The 19,772-nt window shown below is 34.7% G+C and overlaps 1 protein-coding gene across 1 annotated transcript; it reads left to right on the plus strand.

The window, feature by feature from the left end:
* Positions 1–430: 430 nt before the first annotated feature.
* On the plus strand, positions 431–17,257 carry LOC145305585 (uncharacterized). The gene is made up of 2 exons (XM_080147275.1): positions 431–510; positions 14,315–17,257. Exon 2 carries the CDS (start codon positions 14,346–14,348, stop codon positions 16,680–16,682), a length of 2,337 nt encoding a protein of 778 aa, XP_080003401.1. The 5' UTR covers positions 431–510; positions 14,315–14,345; the 3' UTR covers positions 16,683–17,257.
* Positions 17,258–19,772: the final 2,515 nt, after the last annotated feature.

Here is a 19,772-nt window from a genome sequence, read left to right on the forward strand (position 1 = left end):
GTATCAATGGACAATGGACAACAAGGGAAAATACAACAATAGACCAATTTTTATCAGAATAGCGTTAATTAGCAGATTTATTTATTTTTTATAATTAAAAATGAATATTACATCATGGCCACTTTTATTAAATGCCGTACTGTCGATGTTGTGAAATATGTGTTCGTTTAATGATATAAGAAAATACGAAGACGACATTTGTGATTAGATAATTTTACGCGGCATTTGCGCTGTGTACTTCTTCACCCATGTGGGATAAATGCTACGTAAATTTATTATTAATCAATATTTCAACGGAAGTGGTTGTGATTTTTTATGATCGTAGTTTATTTTTACATTAGTGTTGATTTATATTATGTGATATTTCTTTGCCTGTGATTGTCGATAATGATTGGTTTTTTAAATACTACCATAATAATTTATATATTTCAGATTTAACTAAAATTAAATTTGTACAAATTGTTTACCGAAATTATCTACTGCTTTTGTTGAATATTATCATAAATACAGGCATAAATTAGATTTATATCTAAAGTAATTTCAAATGTAAGTACGTCACAGGTTTATCTAGTCGTTAAAATCTCTTTATATTTATTTTTTAAGAAGTTTTTATAGCTTTAATAAGCAAAACTTCTACAGTACAAATTTAATAGTGAAAAACGATCTTAAAATCGCGTGCGTGCCTTTTTATACTATTTCGTTCATTAACTTTAAATTCATTAGCATTTTTTAATTGAAAAAACATCTTCATCTTTATTAAAAATGCACCACCAATTGGTATGTACTTGAGTTCTATGTTACTATTCATTCTCATTACAGGTTAGTGAATTATATAATATAGTTATAATATTGTTAAGTGCATACCACTATTTCTGCTCAAATTTAAATATCCCCTTTATTGTTATTTAAGGGATTAAGTTTAAAGGAACAGAGCCATATTATATTAAGGAAAAAGGTTTTATGTAGAACCTATTCCATTGCTCGTTTTTAAAACTCTATTGAGTTTATACACTTCTGCTCATGTTAGAACTTCGATCAAACTTTAGCATTTTGCTCGTGATCAAACCTCAATAAGTTTATACAGTCCTGCTCGTGTCTAAACCTCTATATTGTTACTAGGGGATTTAGGTTTAGGTCAAAGGGTTATTGTTACCCTTTCCCCCCCCCCCCCTATAAATCTGGGTGGAAACTACACACTTGAGAAAGGGGTTTAATGCAGAACCCATTCTCTTGCTTGTGTTAAAACATCAATTACCATTTCTGCTCTAATTTAAGCCTCTATACATGCATTTTACTTGCTTAGTGGTAAAGATTTAAGAAAAAAGTGGTAACTAAATATCTGGAACATGGTTTATTAACCCTTCCCCCCCCTTTAATTTTTATCCCCTGCCTAATTTGGTAGGTAAGGGATAACTTATTGAAAGATTTGTACATTTTATCATGTACTCATTATACTCAGTCATTTAAACTCTGTTTTATTAATCCAAGTTTAATTGCATTATCATATTAAATAATATTTTTTTTCATATAGAATATTTGGTATTAGTATTATAATCTAGCTTATCTACCTTGTATAGTAATATTATATAATTAGAGGAAAAAACTTCATTCCTAAATATTAAAAAATATTACACGTATCAGTAGGTACCTAAGTAAAATAAATATAAAACAAATAACTGACATTAGATTAAAATGAATATAGGTAACTTGATTACCCAATTCAGTTTTCTATTTATTAAATATTAGTTAAATAATCCATTAAAGGTTACACAAGTTTCAACAACAGCTAATTATTGTTAAATATAACACCTAAGATAATATAATTAAGATAAGAAAAAAAATTGAATAAAGTATTACATATAATACTTTAATATAATTGTGCTCCTGATTATCACATACTACAGTTTAAACAATAAAATTAAGGTTTATTTCAACAGGCTTTATTTGTCTTGAATCAGTTGTGTTCTCAATACTAAGTTCTTTAAAGAATAGAGGTAATTGGATTACCTAATTCTAAAAGATTGTGTGATTGCTTCTTGAAAACAGAGGAAAGACGAATGATAATCCTCGCTCCAGGCGTAATACCCTCAGGTCTGCTGCAGGTTCTTCAGTTTCTCCTAGCTGTACGCCCCATAGTGGTATTACTAATCCACAGAATGTAAGGCGATTAAACCCACCTGATATAAGAGTATCTGGGATTACACCTACAGGTAGTAAGGTTGTTTCTTCTACCCCGAATCAATCACTCTCTAGGTCCACATCAGTTCTTACTCCACCTAATTACAATAGTGCCAGTGGAGATAATTTTATGACTACCCCTCTCATTGATAGTGCTGGAACAGCATTGACTACCCTTCCAGAGATTCCTGACATAAAGGGTGTTAAGAATGCACAGAGTCTTGAATATTACTTTGATCAGCTCTCCATTCATGTTGCATACTTTGGTACCAATCTTGGATCTGAACCAGATTGGTCTAGTCGTATACATTCTACCTATAATGCTCTTCTTGAACTAGTCTCCCCAGGTCAAATAAAGGCTTCAGAATTGAATAATCAACGCTTGATAACTAAATTCTCTTCTCTTAGCTCTCAGCTAGAAGCCCATAAACTGAAATGGTCTCTTGCTGTTGCCAGTGAAACTTCATTGTCTGATTTCAATGGATTCACATCTACACTACATGCCAATGTTTCACGTGGTACAGACCAATCAATTATTAGTAGACTGACAGCCCTGGAAGGAGACAGATTTCACCTAAAATCACTGGGACAACGATTAAGTTTAATCAGTGAGAGAGTAGGGATTCTAGAACATTCACCCAATGAATTACTCAGTAGAGTAGATGTAATTGATTCATCCATTCAATCATTGAATGCATTACCTGAACAATTATCTTCTATTGAACACAGGTTAACAGATTTAGAATCTAAACACTCTGCTCATTCTAACCCTCAATCAGAGGATTTCTCCAGCTTAAAGGATCAGGTAGAACTCCTGAATAATAAGGTAGATAATCTACTCAATGTAAGTACAGGTATCTCCTTAAATCAGGAATCCATTCGTGCACTTTCTACTCAGATTGTTAGCAATGCTCATTCCCTTCGTGCTGACTTCAATAGTTTCAAATCAAACATGATTAATTTGACTACATCAAAACAATCTAAGGAAGTCAATCCTGAATTCCATCAGTATTCTTCACCAGGACCAGGGGTACATAATTCTCAAACACCAATTAATCCTTTAACTCAGTCTGCTTCTAATATCAGAAATCAGAACCTAATTCATAGCACAGCGCCTGTATGTCCTACAGGCAATAATGCTAATACACAAGGTAGAGTTAGTAATTGGTTGGATTCCAATGCAGGTCATGTTCATGGCAATAAGGGTTCCGACCCCCCTGCATTTAATGGACAACATAATTTCAAACCCATCAGTCCCCAGGTTGAATTCATGAATAGGCCGGTTCATCATGGAAACATATCTGTTAATAATGATGATAACAATTCTGTGCATAGTAGTGTAGTCAGTACACTTAATCTGCAGGGTAAACTTCTCCAAGATCAAATGAATGGTCTAGTAAATCTTCTCTCCCCTTCAATCAGTGATGAGCTATCCAAGCATGATATTCTTGATCTTCACAAAAACAAGGTTGTTGCTGTTGAAATGCAAACACGAGATCTTAATCGTGCATTAAGAGATTATTGCAAAACTCCAGGTTTTTCCTACAGTTTTGGAGAGAGAGTCTCAGATGTTATAAGTGATGCCATTAAGTGGACATCAAAAATTCGTGAGTTGTATCAGTCTAAAGGTGCTTCTCGAAAATCACAGGGAAACATGCTTTATGATACCATCCCAGTCTTTGATAATAATTCAGACATAGACATCTTTGATTTTCTTAAGAGATTTGAAGCATCCACTGAGGACTTTGAATTTGATCATGAGCGAGCTCTTCTTCTTTACAACAAATTCCTGAGTCCAGTATTACAGGAGGAAACCACAAAGTTTAAGAATGATTATTATGCAATGAAAAGGACTCTCATACACAGGTATGGAGATCCTAAAACAATAATGCACAATCTGCTCTCACCTGTAACAAAGGATCACATTCCTGACTCTTCTGACATTGTCAAATCACTTTCTTATTTAAGAAAACTTCAGAGCACTCTGGAGAAAATCAGCTCCATGCTTAGTGCAAAAGACAATGAGGATGTAGAGTCCTACATCTATTCTCAGGATTTTTTGCATCATTTGTTAACTCTTGTTCCCCAGGATGCTAAAAATGAATTCTTTAAGATAATGGATAGATGTAATGAAGATACCATTCGCATAAAGGGACGGACTGCTTTCAAGCTTCTTCTAAATTCTGTCAATGAGGCTTACCAACTTGCAGATAGATCTTGTCGTACCAAGGCTAACATTGCTCCACCTTCTAAGGCTAAGAAAGAACCAGAAAGGGCTAGACAAGTGAAAACTTTTCATGCCAATGAAACTGGCAATGAGTCTGATGATTCTAATGATTCACACTCTACTTACACTTCGGCTATTGGACCAAATCAGGCTCTATTTGAAAGAAAAGAAGCCAAGCCTCCTAAGCCGGTAAGTAAAACCAAGTTTCCATGTCTTATTCCAAACCACAAGCATTCCATTGCTGAGTGTAGAGAATTTTTTCTTAAAACCCCACTGGAGCGTGTTGAGCTTAAAAAGAAGTTTAGGTATAGATATTGTTCCACTTGTTTACAATCCTCTGAATTATGCAAGGGCAGGACATGTGGGAATAATGAAGTTCCTGATGTTCTTGTCTGTAATGATTGTAGAATCCAAAGCAAACCAGGTAGACCAAGAATACCATTCTGTGTCCTCTTTTGCTTTTCAGATAAGCATCAGAAACCATCCAATGCCAGTCTTCTTGAAGGATTGGAAAAGTACATTCCTGGCTTTCAGTCATCTCTTCTTAAAACACCTGTCATTCTAGCTTCGCACTTCCAGGTCCTAAGTTCATCAAAATCTGCTCCTAAACCTAAATCATTGTCCCGCCCAATGAATCCTAATGAATCTCCTCCTGTCTTTAACACCTGCACTGGTGATCAGGAAGATTCTTCTGATATTGAGTGTGTCAAAGAAACTTATGAAGATAGTATTGCAGTTATGCAGACCCTTAATATTAAGGGTCGGCACGTCTTAACTCTCTTTGACAGAGGAGCCAATCAGCACCTTGTAGAAGGTCAATTGGCTGAGGAGTTATCCTTCAAGGTTGTTAATGAAGAACCTGCTGCTATTGGAGTTGTTAGTGGAGGTAACATATGGACTTCGTATGGTTCATACTCAACCTTCTTAGGCCCTAATTCTAAGGGCAAATATTATGAAATCATTGCACAAGGCATGTCTGCCATTACCTCTAGTTTCCCAAGGTATGATCTTGCTGAGCTTAATACTGAAGCAATGCAGCACTCCAACCTTCCCCTTGAAACTAAACTCCCACCTTACATTGGAGGAGATAGAGTCAAACTTCTAATTGGTTTAAAGGCTTCTGAAATGGAACCCGAGTGTGTTTTTGTCATTCCAAATGGTGTAGGTATCTACAAAAGCCAATTTATTGATGCTCATGGATCTAGATATTGTTATGGTGGTCCCAGCAAGATTTTCACTGCTGTCAATAAACGTTTTAATGGCAGTATAAATTTCATGACTGTTTTCTTCACTCAGGCTATTTCTCAGTATAGAAATTCATTGTATCCTTCTATCATGAGCAACTTGGAACCAAATCTTGTTGACACTGGGCATGGTGTGCACTTGGTTGCTGATCCAATTCTTGACTATTCTCAAAAGTCTTGTTCAGGTCATGATTTCTTTCCAACTCCTCTTACTTGTAAAGATTTTACAGAGGCTGGTAAACCTGTTGAAGATGAAGAAGCTATTAGTTCTGCTGACTGTCCTCTTAATCACTGTATCTGCATTGCTACCTCTTATGCTTACAAAGCAAAGATTCCATTGTCTAAACAGAGAGATTACCTTGATGAGGATGATATTGACGAAACCATCAACTACCGATGTGATCAATGTCAAAAATGCAAATGTAATTCCTCCAATCGCCTCAAAATGATCTCTTTAAATGAGAAAATTGAGCAGGAGCAAATTAAAGCATCTGTGCATGTTAATCTTGAAAAGGAAAGGGTTGAAGTTGACTTGCCATTTATCAAGGATCCAGATAAATATCTTTCAGAAAAACACGGAGGTAATGACAATTACTCTCAGGCTCATCGTGTTTACAAATCTCAGTGTCGCTTTCCTGACTCTGTTAAAGATGAGATCCGTAACGTTCACAGTGACCTTATAGAGAAAGGATTTCTGAAGAAGTTGAGTGATCTTCCTCCTGAACACCAATCACTGGTAGGAGGTAATAGATTCTCACACTTCATGCCTTGGCGTATAGTGCGAAAGGACTCTACCACAACGCCGGTCAGGCTTGTGGTAGACCCTAGCATGTCAGGTCTTAATTTGTGTCTTGCTAAAGGTGAAAATAGGATGCGTAAGATTAATGATATTTTAGTCAGAGCAAGATGTCGGAAGTATCTTTGGAGCTCTGACATTTCAAAGTTATATAACCGACTATACCTTAAACCATCCTCTTATACTTATCAGCTGTTCCTTTTCCATACTAGTCTTGATCCAAATATTCCACCAGAAGTCTATGTTCTTGTTCGGTGTTGGTATGGTGTTACAAGCAGTGCAAACCAAGCAACATATGCCTTAGAGGAGCTATCCCGTCTCCTAAAGGATGAATATCCACTTGCTTTTGAAGTTATACATTCTGACATGTATGTTGATGACCTTTTACCTGGTTCTTCTTCTCTAGAAATTGTAAATGAACAAATTAGACAGGTATCAGAGGTTCTCCAAAAGGGTGGATTCTTTCCTAAATTCATTATCCAATCTGGTCAAGAGATCCAGGAAGAATTCATTCGAATTTTAGGATACAAATGGAATGTCATGGAGGATTCTATTGCCCCTGGTTTCACAGAATTAAATTTTTCTAAGAAGAAACGGGGTATGAAGGCCCCCAACCCCTTCCCAATCCGGGATCCATCTGATGTTGTTAAAATTCTTGATTCTGTTGACCTCACAAGGAGAACTGCTGTTTCAAAGACTGCTGAGTTGTTTGACCCGTTAGGAAAATGGGAACCTTATAAAATCCAACTAAAACTGGGTCTTCAGCTCTTGAATGGAATGGATTGGGATTTACCATTGTCACAGGAAAATCAGGATTTTTGGCTGTCTAAATTCCAGGAATTCCTTGAAGTTCCAAACATGAAGGTTGAGAGATACATTTTTCCACCTGATGTGCCTGCTGAAAATATAAGACTTCTATGTCTTAGTGATGCTGCAGAAAATGCAGGAGGTGGCTGTATCTATGCTGGTGTCAAACTCCCTGATGGCTCATTTAGTTGTAAGCTTCTTGCTTCAAGAAGCAAGCTCTTGAAAGAGAGTATACCAAGAAATGAACTTGAGTCAATTCGTATCACTGCAGGTCTAGCTTATGATGTCAAGCAAGCTCTTGGGGATTTAGTAACTGATGTAATCTTTGTTACAGATTCATCTGTTGCCCTCAGCTGGTGCCAAAACACAAGTAAGAGACTCAGGTTATATTGTCTTAAAGGGCGAATATAGGTTCGATATGATATGAGCTTATATGAAAGGTGCCATTTCATACTTTTAGAATATCTATGCCAAATTTAAAAATTCAAAAAAATCCTTAAGTAGATTTTGCAATTTTCTGTTTCAATTGAACATATGATAAATGAGATTGACGACAAACGGTTTATTTTAGCCCTTTACAAGACTTTTTTTTGACTATTTTGCTTAAGTTTGATTGACTATTACAATGGCACGCATCTTAAATGATAATTTAAATGTTTATTATTTTAGATTATATACTCTTTAATTCAATTTTTAAAAAGCGTAGAAATAATTTGCGTAAAAGTTTTGACTAGGGTAAATAATACGTCTTAAAGTTTATTTTCTGTACAAAGATCATTGGTTAATTCTGGAAAATATAAAAACCCCGATGTACGCAATTTTAACACACACACACACGAACCTTAAAAAAACAGGGATTTGAAATCATTCTTCCTCCAAGAAAATTTGATCAATTATTTTTTTTTACTTTTTACATTATTTGATGTTTTTTTAAACTTTTAAATATTTTACAATATATAATTTGTATTAAGGTAGAAGATGGGTATATTTACCCCTGATTAATTGGTTTCCACGTTATTACGACTATCCTTTAACGAAAGCTTTTTAATTCAACCTTGCTACGAAGCCTTGTGTGATGCTAGGGTGTTTGAGTTCTTAGGGAACCACACTTATTACATAATATTATCTTGAGTTAGAAAGGTTTTAAGCTATAAACAGACTTATACAATTAGATATGTCAATATCCTTAAGTTATTTATAATCTATATAATGGCACCTTTGAAATAAGCTCATATTATATCAAACCTATATTCGCCCTTTAACCGTGTTGCAGAGATTCGTCGTCTCATTTTCTCTATTTGTGGCAAGTCTGACAGCCTTCCTCTTTTTCACATTGCACATTGGGGCAAATCAACCAAAAAGGGGATTTAATTATTTAGTACCCTTAAAATTCATCTAACAAAAATTTCATTTAATACTTTTTTGTAGGTAATTTAACAACAAACAAATTTGCTTTTATGTTTTTTTCTGTCATTTGAAAGAAACATGGAGATAAAGGTCATTTTATGAAGGTAGATAGAAAATTACCAGATTAACCCCTCCCGAAAATAGCCTTTCCTTACCCTATCCATCTATCTATCCATCAATCTATCCATCTATCTATCCATATATCTATCCATCTGTCTATCCATCTATCTATCTATATATCTATCCATCTATCTATCCATCTATCTATCCATCTATCTATCCATCTATCTATCCATCTATCTATCCATATATCTATCCATCTGTCTATCCATCTATCTAACCATCTATCTATCCATCTATCTATCCATTTATCTATCCATCTATCTATCCATCTATCTATCCATCTATCTATCCATCTATCTATCCATCTATCTATCCATCTATCTATCCATCTATCTATCCATCTATCTATCCATCTATCTATCCATCTATCTATCCATCTATCTATCCATCTATCTATCCATCTATCTATCCATCTATCTATCCACCTATCTATCCACCTATCTATCCATCTATCTATCTATCCATCTATCTATCCATCTATCTATCCATCTATCTATCCATCTCTCTATCCATCTATATATCGATCCATCTATCTATCCATCAACTATTCATCTCTTTATCCATCACCTATCAATTTATCCATCCATCAATCTATCCCTCTATCTATCCATCCATCTATCCATCTGTCTATCCATTTACTTATCCATCTATCTATCCATGTATCTATTCATCTATATATCCATCTATCTATCCATCAACTATCTTGAATTTCGTGTTTAAAATGTCTAATAAGGGGTTTTGGTTATCAGAGCAATATGAGAATTTTTTAGTAGCGCAGCTACCCTATCACTAGCTTTTTGGGCCCTTTAAAGTATAACTAGGTTAATTGTAGTCCGATTTTAGTGTTCAAAGTGTCAAATTTGGAGTCATGGAATTCATTTCAGTAGGAGGGGAGGGGATGGTGTAAATGGGGGTGGATGGGGATCCTTATTTTAGCAAGCTACAAGTTTCACTTTATTTTTATGTTTAATAAATCCATTATAAATGTGGGCATGATTAACATAAATTTTTATTAACTAATATCTATATTTATAATGATATTATGATTCTTGTTTACTGTTTATATGTACACTAGCGGCTTCGCCCCTATCCTCTAGGGAATTTGCCCCAAGAGGTAATTAAACAAGGATGACAACATCCATAAAAGAAGCGAAGCTCTGAAATGGAAGGGCAAACGATCATTAACACTTGTGAAGTGTCAGAACTGAATATTAATGCATGTCTATACAAAATTGTAATTAAAACTGATTAAATACATGTTACTGTTTAAGGACATACTGACGTTTTTAGGACTTGATTATAGAGATGCTTCGCTTATAACAATAGACGTTATTGAAATAGGAATCAGTATTAAAAAAATCAGATGAATAGGATATTTTTAACATTCAAAACCATTATTTGTTGTCAAAAAAGTAAAAATCAGCTTATTATAAATGGATGTACGGACTTTCTGGTAACGATTATAGAGTTGCTGTGCTTTCTATGTCGTACCTTACTGTTGTAGAAATCAGCATGAAAAGTTTGAGATCGATAGGACAATTCTAGCCTGTTTAAGTTAAGTAAAAGAGCTAACTGTACCAGACGTTCGGACGGACTGACCCTAATTATAGAAATATGAAAAAATTGAGGGGGATTTTTATTTTTGAAAAAGATCTTTAAACAACCACAGAACCAGTAGATATATTCTCTGAAGAGTAGAATTCAATCAGTTTAGTGGTTAGCGAGATCTTAAGGGATGGGCGGACAGACAAACAAACATCAAGCTACTTTGTATTATATATTAACACCTAGGGATCTAAGGAACAAAACAATAACCGATTAATATGTACATCCCCAATATTGATACATATTTAATAAATACATATTTAATAAATTATATTACAAAATTTTTTGTTTGTAGATGACAATTAGTGGTTGAAAAGTTTTGACACTCATCTTAATGAACCAACCATTAAAAAATCAATTAAATTTCCTGAAGTTCTTATGCTAACGAATATAAAAACGTTGTTATAAAACTTTGAAGTTTGGGGACTAGTGTAATTAACAGTCCCCTCCCTTTCTAAATAAAACTGCTGACTTTAAACATGAATACCCTGTAACTTCATAATTTAAAAACAAAGCATTACCAATAGACAGACAGAAGACTACTTGCTAATTCCAATTTAGAATGATTATAAGACCCTCACGTTATTTGCATATTAACTTTACCTTAACGCAGTGAGGTAGGGGACATTGGGCTGTTTATAACACTAGTCCCCAAAGTTTTACAGTTGTGTGTTCAAACGTTTTGACTACTAACTTTAATCTACACAATGGGTAATTTTGTGTATTATCATTGGGGATTTATTGACCTTTGTCATATCCCTTTAAATCCCTGATATTTGTAATAATCTATGGAAACGATTATTTAGTTACATTAAAACATCAAACATAAAGAGGTTTAGATTTAGGCTTAGCCCCCCCCCCCCTTCTCTCCTCTTCATCATTTAGTGCACTACAACTTGAAAATATTTATTATTATCTTTAATTCTAAGTCAGAATAAATATTTCCCAATATGTCTATGTTTTTGTGTCTTTTATTTATTTGAATTATATCTTAAGTTTTGACTTTAAAAGCGCATTTAAACGCCTTTTCTTACAAGCTTTTCGTGCACCCACGTTCAGAAAACGGGCTAAAAACACCTACGGGGGCGCGGGGGGGTAAATGAAACCAGTACTGGCGATTAAAATATGTCTTTGGGTAATCAAATATCGTTTTTTTAGCCGGCGACACCCGGCAAAAACATGTTTTCTCTTACTGTCTTCTTAAATGTTGATTAAAAAACAAACAAATAAAAACTAAAATCTTGACTTCAACTAGAATTATTTAGGACTAATTTCTTCAATTTGTGTTTTTTTCTTTTATACTGTCAAAATATATGTAATGCATGACTCATCAGAAGTTATTTTGTCTAATTACGTTAATTCTAAGAGATTTTATAATACTTTTAAAATTGTTGGTGAAACACAAAGTGTATGCCTTTTTCTATAAGAAAATTTTTGCATTTCTTGACTTCCATGCATTAGAATGCTTACTTAAAAAGCGTATTTTTACGATTCCTTTGAAATCTGATGTACATTGGGTATGATAATACTCATATAATGTTTAAAACTTGATTTGGGGGTGGTGAATTGTTGCCCCTTGTTGCCCCTATGTGCATTGATGGTAAGCTTAATTTAGCTGATCTTCTCACCAAGCCTAACAATATTTCTCCCAAAGATATATCATACAGTAGTGATTGGCATTCAGGGCTCTCATGGATGTTAAAACCTAAACAGGACATGCCACTGACTTCATTTGAACAAATTCAAATATCTTCTCAGCAAAACCAGGCAATAAGCACTGAATACTTTCCAGAAGTAAGTCTTCCTTCACAGAACAATCAAGATGTTGTGTTTTCTGCTATACATTGTGATGGCTGTCATGAGACCAATGGTCATTTCTCCATTCATGATTGTCATGGTTCATCACTAGAGAATCTTCATTGCCTTAACTGTTCCTGCTCATCACATTCTTCTGTTTTCTTTCAATCTGGGAAAGGTGCTGCACTTATAGATATTCTATCAACAGGTTACTCAAAGGCTATTTCAGTCATGTCCAGAGTAAATGATTTTATATGGTCACTGAAACACAAGGTACATACAAGCAAGGGAATTATTCGTTCCCAGCTGTGCAAAAAGTGTACTACAATTGAACTTACTAATGGAATACAAGTTGAATATGATAAGTTCCTCATGAAGGAATCAAAGGACTATTTCTTTCGCCTGGAATCCTCTAGATTATCCAAAGTCTTGCCTTTAGCAAAGCTTAAAGGTTTTATCTTAAAAGATGGTATTTATTTTAATAAGAGCCGTATAGATCAGGATGCAAAAGTTGTAACAGAGGATCTTGATTTCTCTATCTTCTTTGATGGTCAGGACATTCATTCATCACTGCCTGTTGTTTCTTCAGATTCTGAACTTTTCTATTCTATTCTGATGCACATTCATCATAATGTCCGTAGACACAGTGGCACAGAGGCTACATTGCGAGAATTGACTAAGGTTGTCTTCCCTATTGGCAATGCCAGAAAAATTGTTTTAGCTGTGCGTAAACACTGTCCCAGATGTAGACTGATTCTAAGAAAAACATTTGAGCTGGAAATGGGAAATCATCCCCAATCTAGATACCAAATTGTTCCTGCTTTCTACCATAGTATGTGTGACATAGTGTATGGTTTCAAAGGCAAACCTTTTAAAACTGCTCGCAAACCAGAACTAAAGATTTATGGACTTGTTATTGTCTGTATCTTGACTTCTGCAACTAGTATTCTTGCACTTGAGGGAATAGAAACACAAGACATTGTTCTTGCATTAGAACGCCATTCTGCTCATCATGGTGTTCCTGCTGCTCTGTACCTTGATCAAGGTACTCAACTGACTTCTCTTAATAAGCTTGAAGTGTCTCTTCGAGACGCAAATTCACAGCTGCGTGAATCATTAGGCTTAAAAATACTTCCGTCAATTGCAAAGAACCACATGTCAAGAGGTCGTGTTGAAAGAAAAATTCGTTCTCTTAGAGACATGCTCAAAAAGGTTGCTATTGACACTGCTGTTGCCATGACCCCACTTCAATGGGATACAATATTTGCTAGGATGTCATCAGATATTGATGATATCCCCATGGCTAGGTCTGATAACCAATCTCATCTAGACTTTGGATGGGAGCTCCTTACTCCCAACCGATTCAAGCTTGGTAGAGCTAATAACCGCTCTATTCATGGTCCCTTGATCATTTCTGAAAGTACTTCACCTACTCAGTTATTGAAAAGAGTTCATGATATCCAACGCTATTGGTACCAACTTCTTCTTGACAGGCTTCATCATTTGATACCCAAACCTGATAATTGGTCCAAATCAGATGAGGTAAAACTTCAGGATATTGTTGTTTTTCGTTTTAAGGATAATGTTAATAGCAAAATGGAAGTTTGGAAAATTGGTAAAGTTGTAGAAATACTGAAGGAAGGACGAGGAGTTATTATCTCCTATCCTCAAGTCTTGCCTAATGGTGTCAGTAAATTATCAGTAGTCAACAGATCTGTAAGAGATATCTGTTTAGTGTCTTCAATTGATGATTTGAATCTAAACTCCAAGGAGTTTTTTGATAAAATAAAGAAGATAAATTGATTGTTTTTTTTTAATAGAAATAATATAAAAATAATAAAAAATAAAAAAAAAGATAAAATTAAGAAAGAATTAAAAAAAAAAATTATAGAAGTATACATATTGTATTTAAAATATACTGTACTATAGTTAATAATCATATATAGTGTTTTTTTTGTATGTGTATGGTGGTTAAAATTGATATTAAGATGGAGATGTTTTTCCTATTTTTAGCATCATTTTATAACATTTCATTATTTTAATGAAGATATCAATCTTCTAGTTAAGATGAATACGGGTAAGTTGTTCACCCAATTCAATTGCTTAATTTTCTAATTATGGTCGTTTCAGAGGTTCCAGCTCGGTGGATTCCATTGTCAAGATGTCTACTCTCTACAAAGAGTATAGATGTAAAGGATATAATCCTTTTGATTTCACCAACAAGTTATTCTTCCCTGCCTGGGAAAATAATTGCAAAGAACGTTATAATGCATTTGCTTCTGATGTCATTTCTGGTTATGCTGATGTTCATGAACGTCCTCCAAGTGATTATCATTGGATAAGGACTGAGGGTGGTTGCTTGAAAACTGCTCTTCGCATTGATATGGACTATCACCAATCTTGGTGTCAACCAAAGCTGGATACAAGTTATACTAGTGCTAAACTGCATATGAGTATATTTAATCTAGCTCGTTTCAATGTTGATGACTTTTGCGAGTCATCTGCTGACTTTTGGAGCAAACAGGAAGAAAGAAGAGCTCTTAAGCTTAACTCTCCTTCACTTCCTTTCTACTTACTGACCATCAAGATCCCTAAGCATATGTATGAGCTGCTTCTCAAGGGGTCTAATGAATTGGTCATTGACTATTCCAAATACAGTGATGAGGATCTTATTGATGTTCCTTCACATTTCATTGTGTTTGATGGACAGTTCTCTGCCATTACTGTGGCTTTCCCATTTGTTGAAGAAAACATTAGTAATACTATTAAACGTATTACATTCAATCCTAATGTTGCCCCTCATGATGAACTTATTAAGTTTTTGGGTAAGCTCCCAATTCTGTATTCAGATGAGACTCACAGAAGCATTTTGACCTTGAGAGGGTTTCTCAGAGAGATGTATGGAGTTTATGTAGATTTGCGTGGTTTTGACCTTGGTTCTCTTGCAGTAACTGCTGGTTGCAAATTGGACGATTATAATCTGTTCAGTTTATCAAGTGTGGTCATTGGCAATTCCTTTCAAACAGAAGATTGCCGGGCTACAAGTTTTGCAAGACCTGAAAGCTTCCGGATAAATATTGATAATTTTCTACGAAAGTTGCATAAGATAACAAGTGTTTATGATGTTCTAATTGGTCATATTCTTAGAACTTGTTTTCCTGATCCTGTTGTGGTCCTGACTTCTTTCAAACTGACTCAGCTTCAGTTTATATCCTGGTTTACTGAATTCATTGCAGAAGCATTGAAAAGAGCTTATGTTGTTAGTTACCAACAGGCTGAATCAGAATGTGAGAGAGATAGACTCTCTATGACTAGGTCTCTGAATGAGAAGGATGAAAAGATCATTGCTCTTGCCAAGTTATGCATAGATGTTCCTGCTTTGCAATATGGTGGTCCTCGCTACCTTCACCATATTCGTTACTTGTTCTGGAATCAGTATCATGTTATTGAGGATCTTATCAAGTCTGGAGAAATGGCTTCCTCTGTAAGCAAGACTCCTGATGTTATGACTCCTCTTGATTATCATTACATAATGTTTGGAAGACATTACCGTAATGATGATGATTCTGGCAAACCTTTAAAGCCTGGAAGGTATGGTTTGCAGCCTAGCCCTCAGTGCTCCAATGTTATGTCTACTGATTCTGTCTTTGAAGATGTTTGTCGTCTATCCTCGTTTGATAGTCGTCCATACATTCATACTCATCTTGAGTGGGGAAGACTAAACCCTCATTTAATTGGAGATCTCTTTGATGATATGAATCGTTTGTCTAATCATGATCTAACAGTATTTTGGGTGACTAATCCCAGAGTCTATACAGGATTGAGGAATATTATTGACAAACTTTATGCCAATTCTAAGAGAGTTGAGAGATTGGAATTCCTGTTGACTCGTTCTAGAGAAAATGTGTTGCAGCAGCAAGTTGCTGAGGAAAGGAAGTTTGTTAATCTTCATGCTCAAGATAATGTGGAACAGGCTGATCTTCTGCTACAGCAACATAGAGTTGATCTAGTGAATCACCATTCTTCATCTGATGACCCTCTTCCTTCAGGTATACATCAAGCTGTTTTCAGACAGGTACCTGGGAAGAATACGGCTAGAAATCGGCTCTGGAATGAGAAGAGGAAGGCTAAATACAAGAGGGCCAGTCAACGTAAATGCTATCCTAGTTATTATTTCACTAGAAGATCTAAACGTAAAGCTGCTATGTTAAATGTCCTTGAGGATAGAACCAAGTCTACTTATGCATCTTCTCAATCTAGCCAACCAAAACCTTCTGGTAATAGTCAACCTGGACCATCTGGTAGTTGTCAATCTGGACCATCTACTAGCAGACAATATGGATCATCTAGCGGCTATCAATCTGGGTCATCTACATCCAGTAATGCTGGTAGGAATTCTGCTCCATCCCGTTTGAAGAGGGCTGCTAATTTTGATCTCAGATCATTATTACCTTGTAAGAAGGAGATACAGATGTGGGAAGATGTTCTTAATTATTAAGGTAATTTATTCCAGTAGAGGTTTTATTACAACCTAACTGGTAATTTCCTTTATTAAGTCATATTGGTTTTTACAAGAGATTCATATGTATTTCTATTTGTCAGTAGAGGTTATTGTAAATCTAACTGCAAATATGAGTCATTTAATGTTATTTTAGTACAGGTTTCATTACAACCTAACTAAATACAATACTATAATTAATCTTATTATCAGTAGAGGTTTCATTTAAGAACCTAACTGGATAAGGAAATGTCGTTTTTTTTGTATTTTCATCTTTTGTTGCGGGAGTGTTGTGAAATATGTGTTCGTTTAATGATATAAGAAAATACGAAGACGACATTTGTGATTAGATAATTTTACGCGGCATTTGCGCTGTGTACTTCTTCACCCATGTGGGATAAATGCTACGTAAATTTATTATTAATCAATATTTCAACGGAAGTGGTTGTGATTTTTTATGATCGTAGTTTATTTTTACATTAGTGTTGATTTATATTATGTGATATTTCTTTGCCTGTGATTGTCGATAATGATTGGTTTTTTAAATACTACCATAATAATTTATATATTTCAGATTTAACTAAAATTAAATTTGTACAAATTGTTTACCGAAATTATCTACTGCTTTTGTTGAATATTATCATAAATACAGGCATAAATTAGATTTATATCTAAAGTAATTTCAAATGTAAGTACGTCACAGGTTTATCTAGTCGTTAAAATCTCTTTATATTTATTTTTTAAGAAGTTTTTATAGCTTTAATAAGCAAAACTTCTACAGTCGACTACAATCATTGAAATTGTAATTTGACTTTGCATGGTGATTCCTATAGTAGTTAGGTACGATTTAGAAAGCGTAGCAACTCTATAATCATTATCAGAATGTCCGTACGTCCATTTTAAACATGTCGACATGTCCTGGGACAACAAAGTACAATAATATATGCGAAGCAACTCTATAATCCTATAAGTCCTGTAATGTAAGTATATCCATAAACATTATCCTGTATCAATTGTTCTACCGTTTCAGTGCGTCGCTTTCATGGATGTTGTCATCCTTGTTTAAACTATTTTTTAATTAAATCTTTTTATCTAAAGATGTTAAACCAACTTAAATTAAATCTGTTTGCTAAATCTATATTTGGTTGTTTTGAATGTTCGTGGATTTTTTTGAATGGCTAAAATGGATTGGATATGCATCTTTAGGCAGGGAATTTAAGGGATAAGACACTGGAAGATAAATTGATGGACAATGTACATCCCCAATTATGATAAACCAAATTACCCCTTCTGTTTTAACCAACCAATCAAGAATAAATAATAGTACACAAAGATTTCAAGCCAACGAAGGAGAAAAAGTGTTTGAAAAACTTTGGGTACCAGTAATTTCCAACCCTACCTCCCTGAACTTTAAGAGAGAAAGAAAATTTAAGAGAAAGAGAGAGAGAGTGAGAGAGAGAGAGAAAGAGAAAGAGAGAAAGTGAGAGAGAGAGGGAGAGAGAGAGGAATAGAGAGAGAGGGAGAGAAAGAGAGAGAGAGAGAGAAAGAGAGAGAGAGAGAGAGGGGTAGAGAGAAAGAGAAAGAGAGAGCAAAAGTGCAAAATATAAGAGAGTGATGATTTGGGAGAGATTGGACAATGGACATTCATTAAAAACTTTCTCAAATCTTCTTTAACATTTTTTAGCAACCTAAGATCGAATTTTACATTACAGATTGGGAGGAGGATTAATTTATCACCTATTTTCCTATCCCTGTGGATATATTTGGATATGCATCTATTCTGGGTCTAATCTATAATTATCCTATCCCTAGTATCCCTGTGGATATATTTGGATATGCATCTATTCTGGGTCTAATCTATAATTATCCTATCCCTAGTATCCCTGTGGATATATTTGGATATGCATCTATTCTGGGTCTAATCTAAAATTATCCTATCCCTAGTATCCCTGTGGATATATTTGGATATGCATCTATTCTGGGTCTAATCTAAAATTATCCTATCCCTAGTATCCCTGTGGATATATTTGGATATGCATCTATTCTGGGTCTAATCTATAATTATCCTATCCCTAGTATCCCTGTGGATATATTTGGATATGCATCTATTCTGGGTCTAATCTATAATTATCCTATCCCTAGTATCCCTGTGGATATATTTGGATATGCATCTATTCTGGGTCTAATCTATAATTATCCTATCCCTAGTATCCCTGTGGATATATTTGGATATGCATCTATTCTGGGTCTAATCTATAATTATCCTATCCCTAGTATCCCTGTGGATATATTTGGATATGCATCTATTCTGGGTCTAATCTATAATTATCCTATCCCTAGTATCCCTGTGGATATATTTGGATATGCATCTATTCTGGGTCTAATCTAAAATTATCCTATCCCTAGTATCCCTGTGGATATATTTGGATATGCATCTATTCTGGGTCTAATCTAAAATTATCCTATCCCTATTATCCCTGTGGATATATTTGGATATGCATCTATTCTGGGTCTAATCTATAATTATCCTATCCCTAGTATCCCTGTGGATATATTTGGATATGCATCTATTCTGGGTCTAATCTATAATTATCCTATCCCTAGTATCCCTGTGGATATATTTGGATATGCATCTATTCTGGGTCTAATCTATAATTATCCTATCCCTAGTATCCCTGTGGATATATTTGGATATGCATCTATTCTGGGTCTAATCTATAATTATCCTATCCCTAGTATCCCTGTGGATATATTTGGATATGCATCTATTCTGGGTCTAATCTATAATTATCCTATCCCTAGTATCCCTGTGGATATATTTGGATATGCATCTATTCTGGGTCTAATCTATAATTATCCTATCCCTAGTATCCCTGTGGATATATTTGGATATGCATCTATTCTGGGTCTAATCTATAATTATCCTATCCCTAGTATCCCTGTGGATATATTTGGATATGCATCTATTCTGGGTCTAATCTATAATTATCCTATCCCTAGTATCCCTGTGGATATATTTGGATATGCATCTATTCTGGGTCTAATCTAAAATTATCCTATCCCTAGTATCCCTGTGGATATATTTGGATA

This window comes from Acartia tonsa, chromosome 14, assembly GCF_053477335.1.
Source record: "Acartia tonsa isolate MP-2025a chromosome 14, ASM5347733v1, whole genome shotgun sequence".
Taxonomy (NCBI): Eukaryota; Metazoa; Arthropoda; class Copepoda; order Calanoida; family Acartiidae; genus Acartia; species Acartia tonsa.

Bases quoted from the DNA above. Each gene is read 5' to 3' on its own strand.
- LOC145305585 (XM_080147275.1), top strand. From the start codon at position 14,346: ATGTCTACTCTCTACAAAGAGTATAGATGTAAAGGATATAATCCTTTT.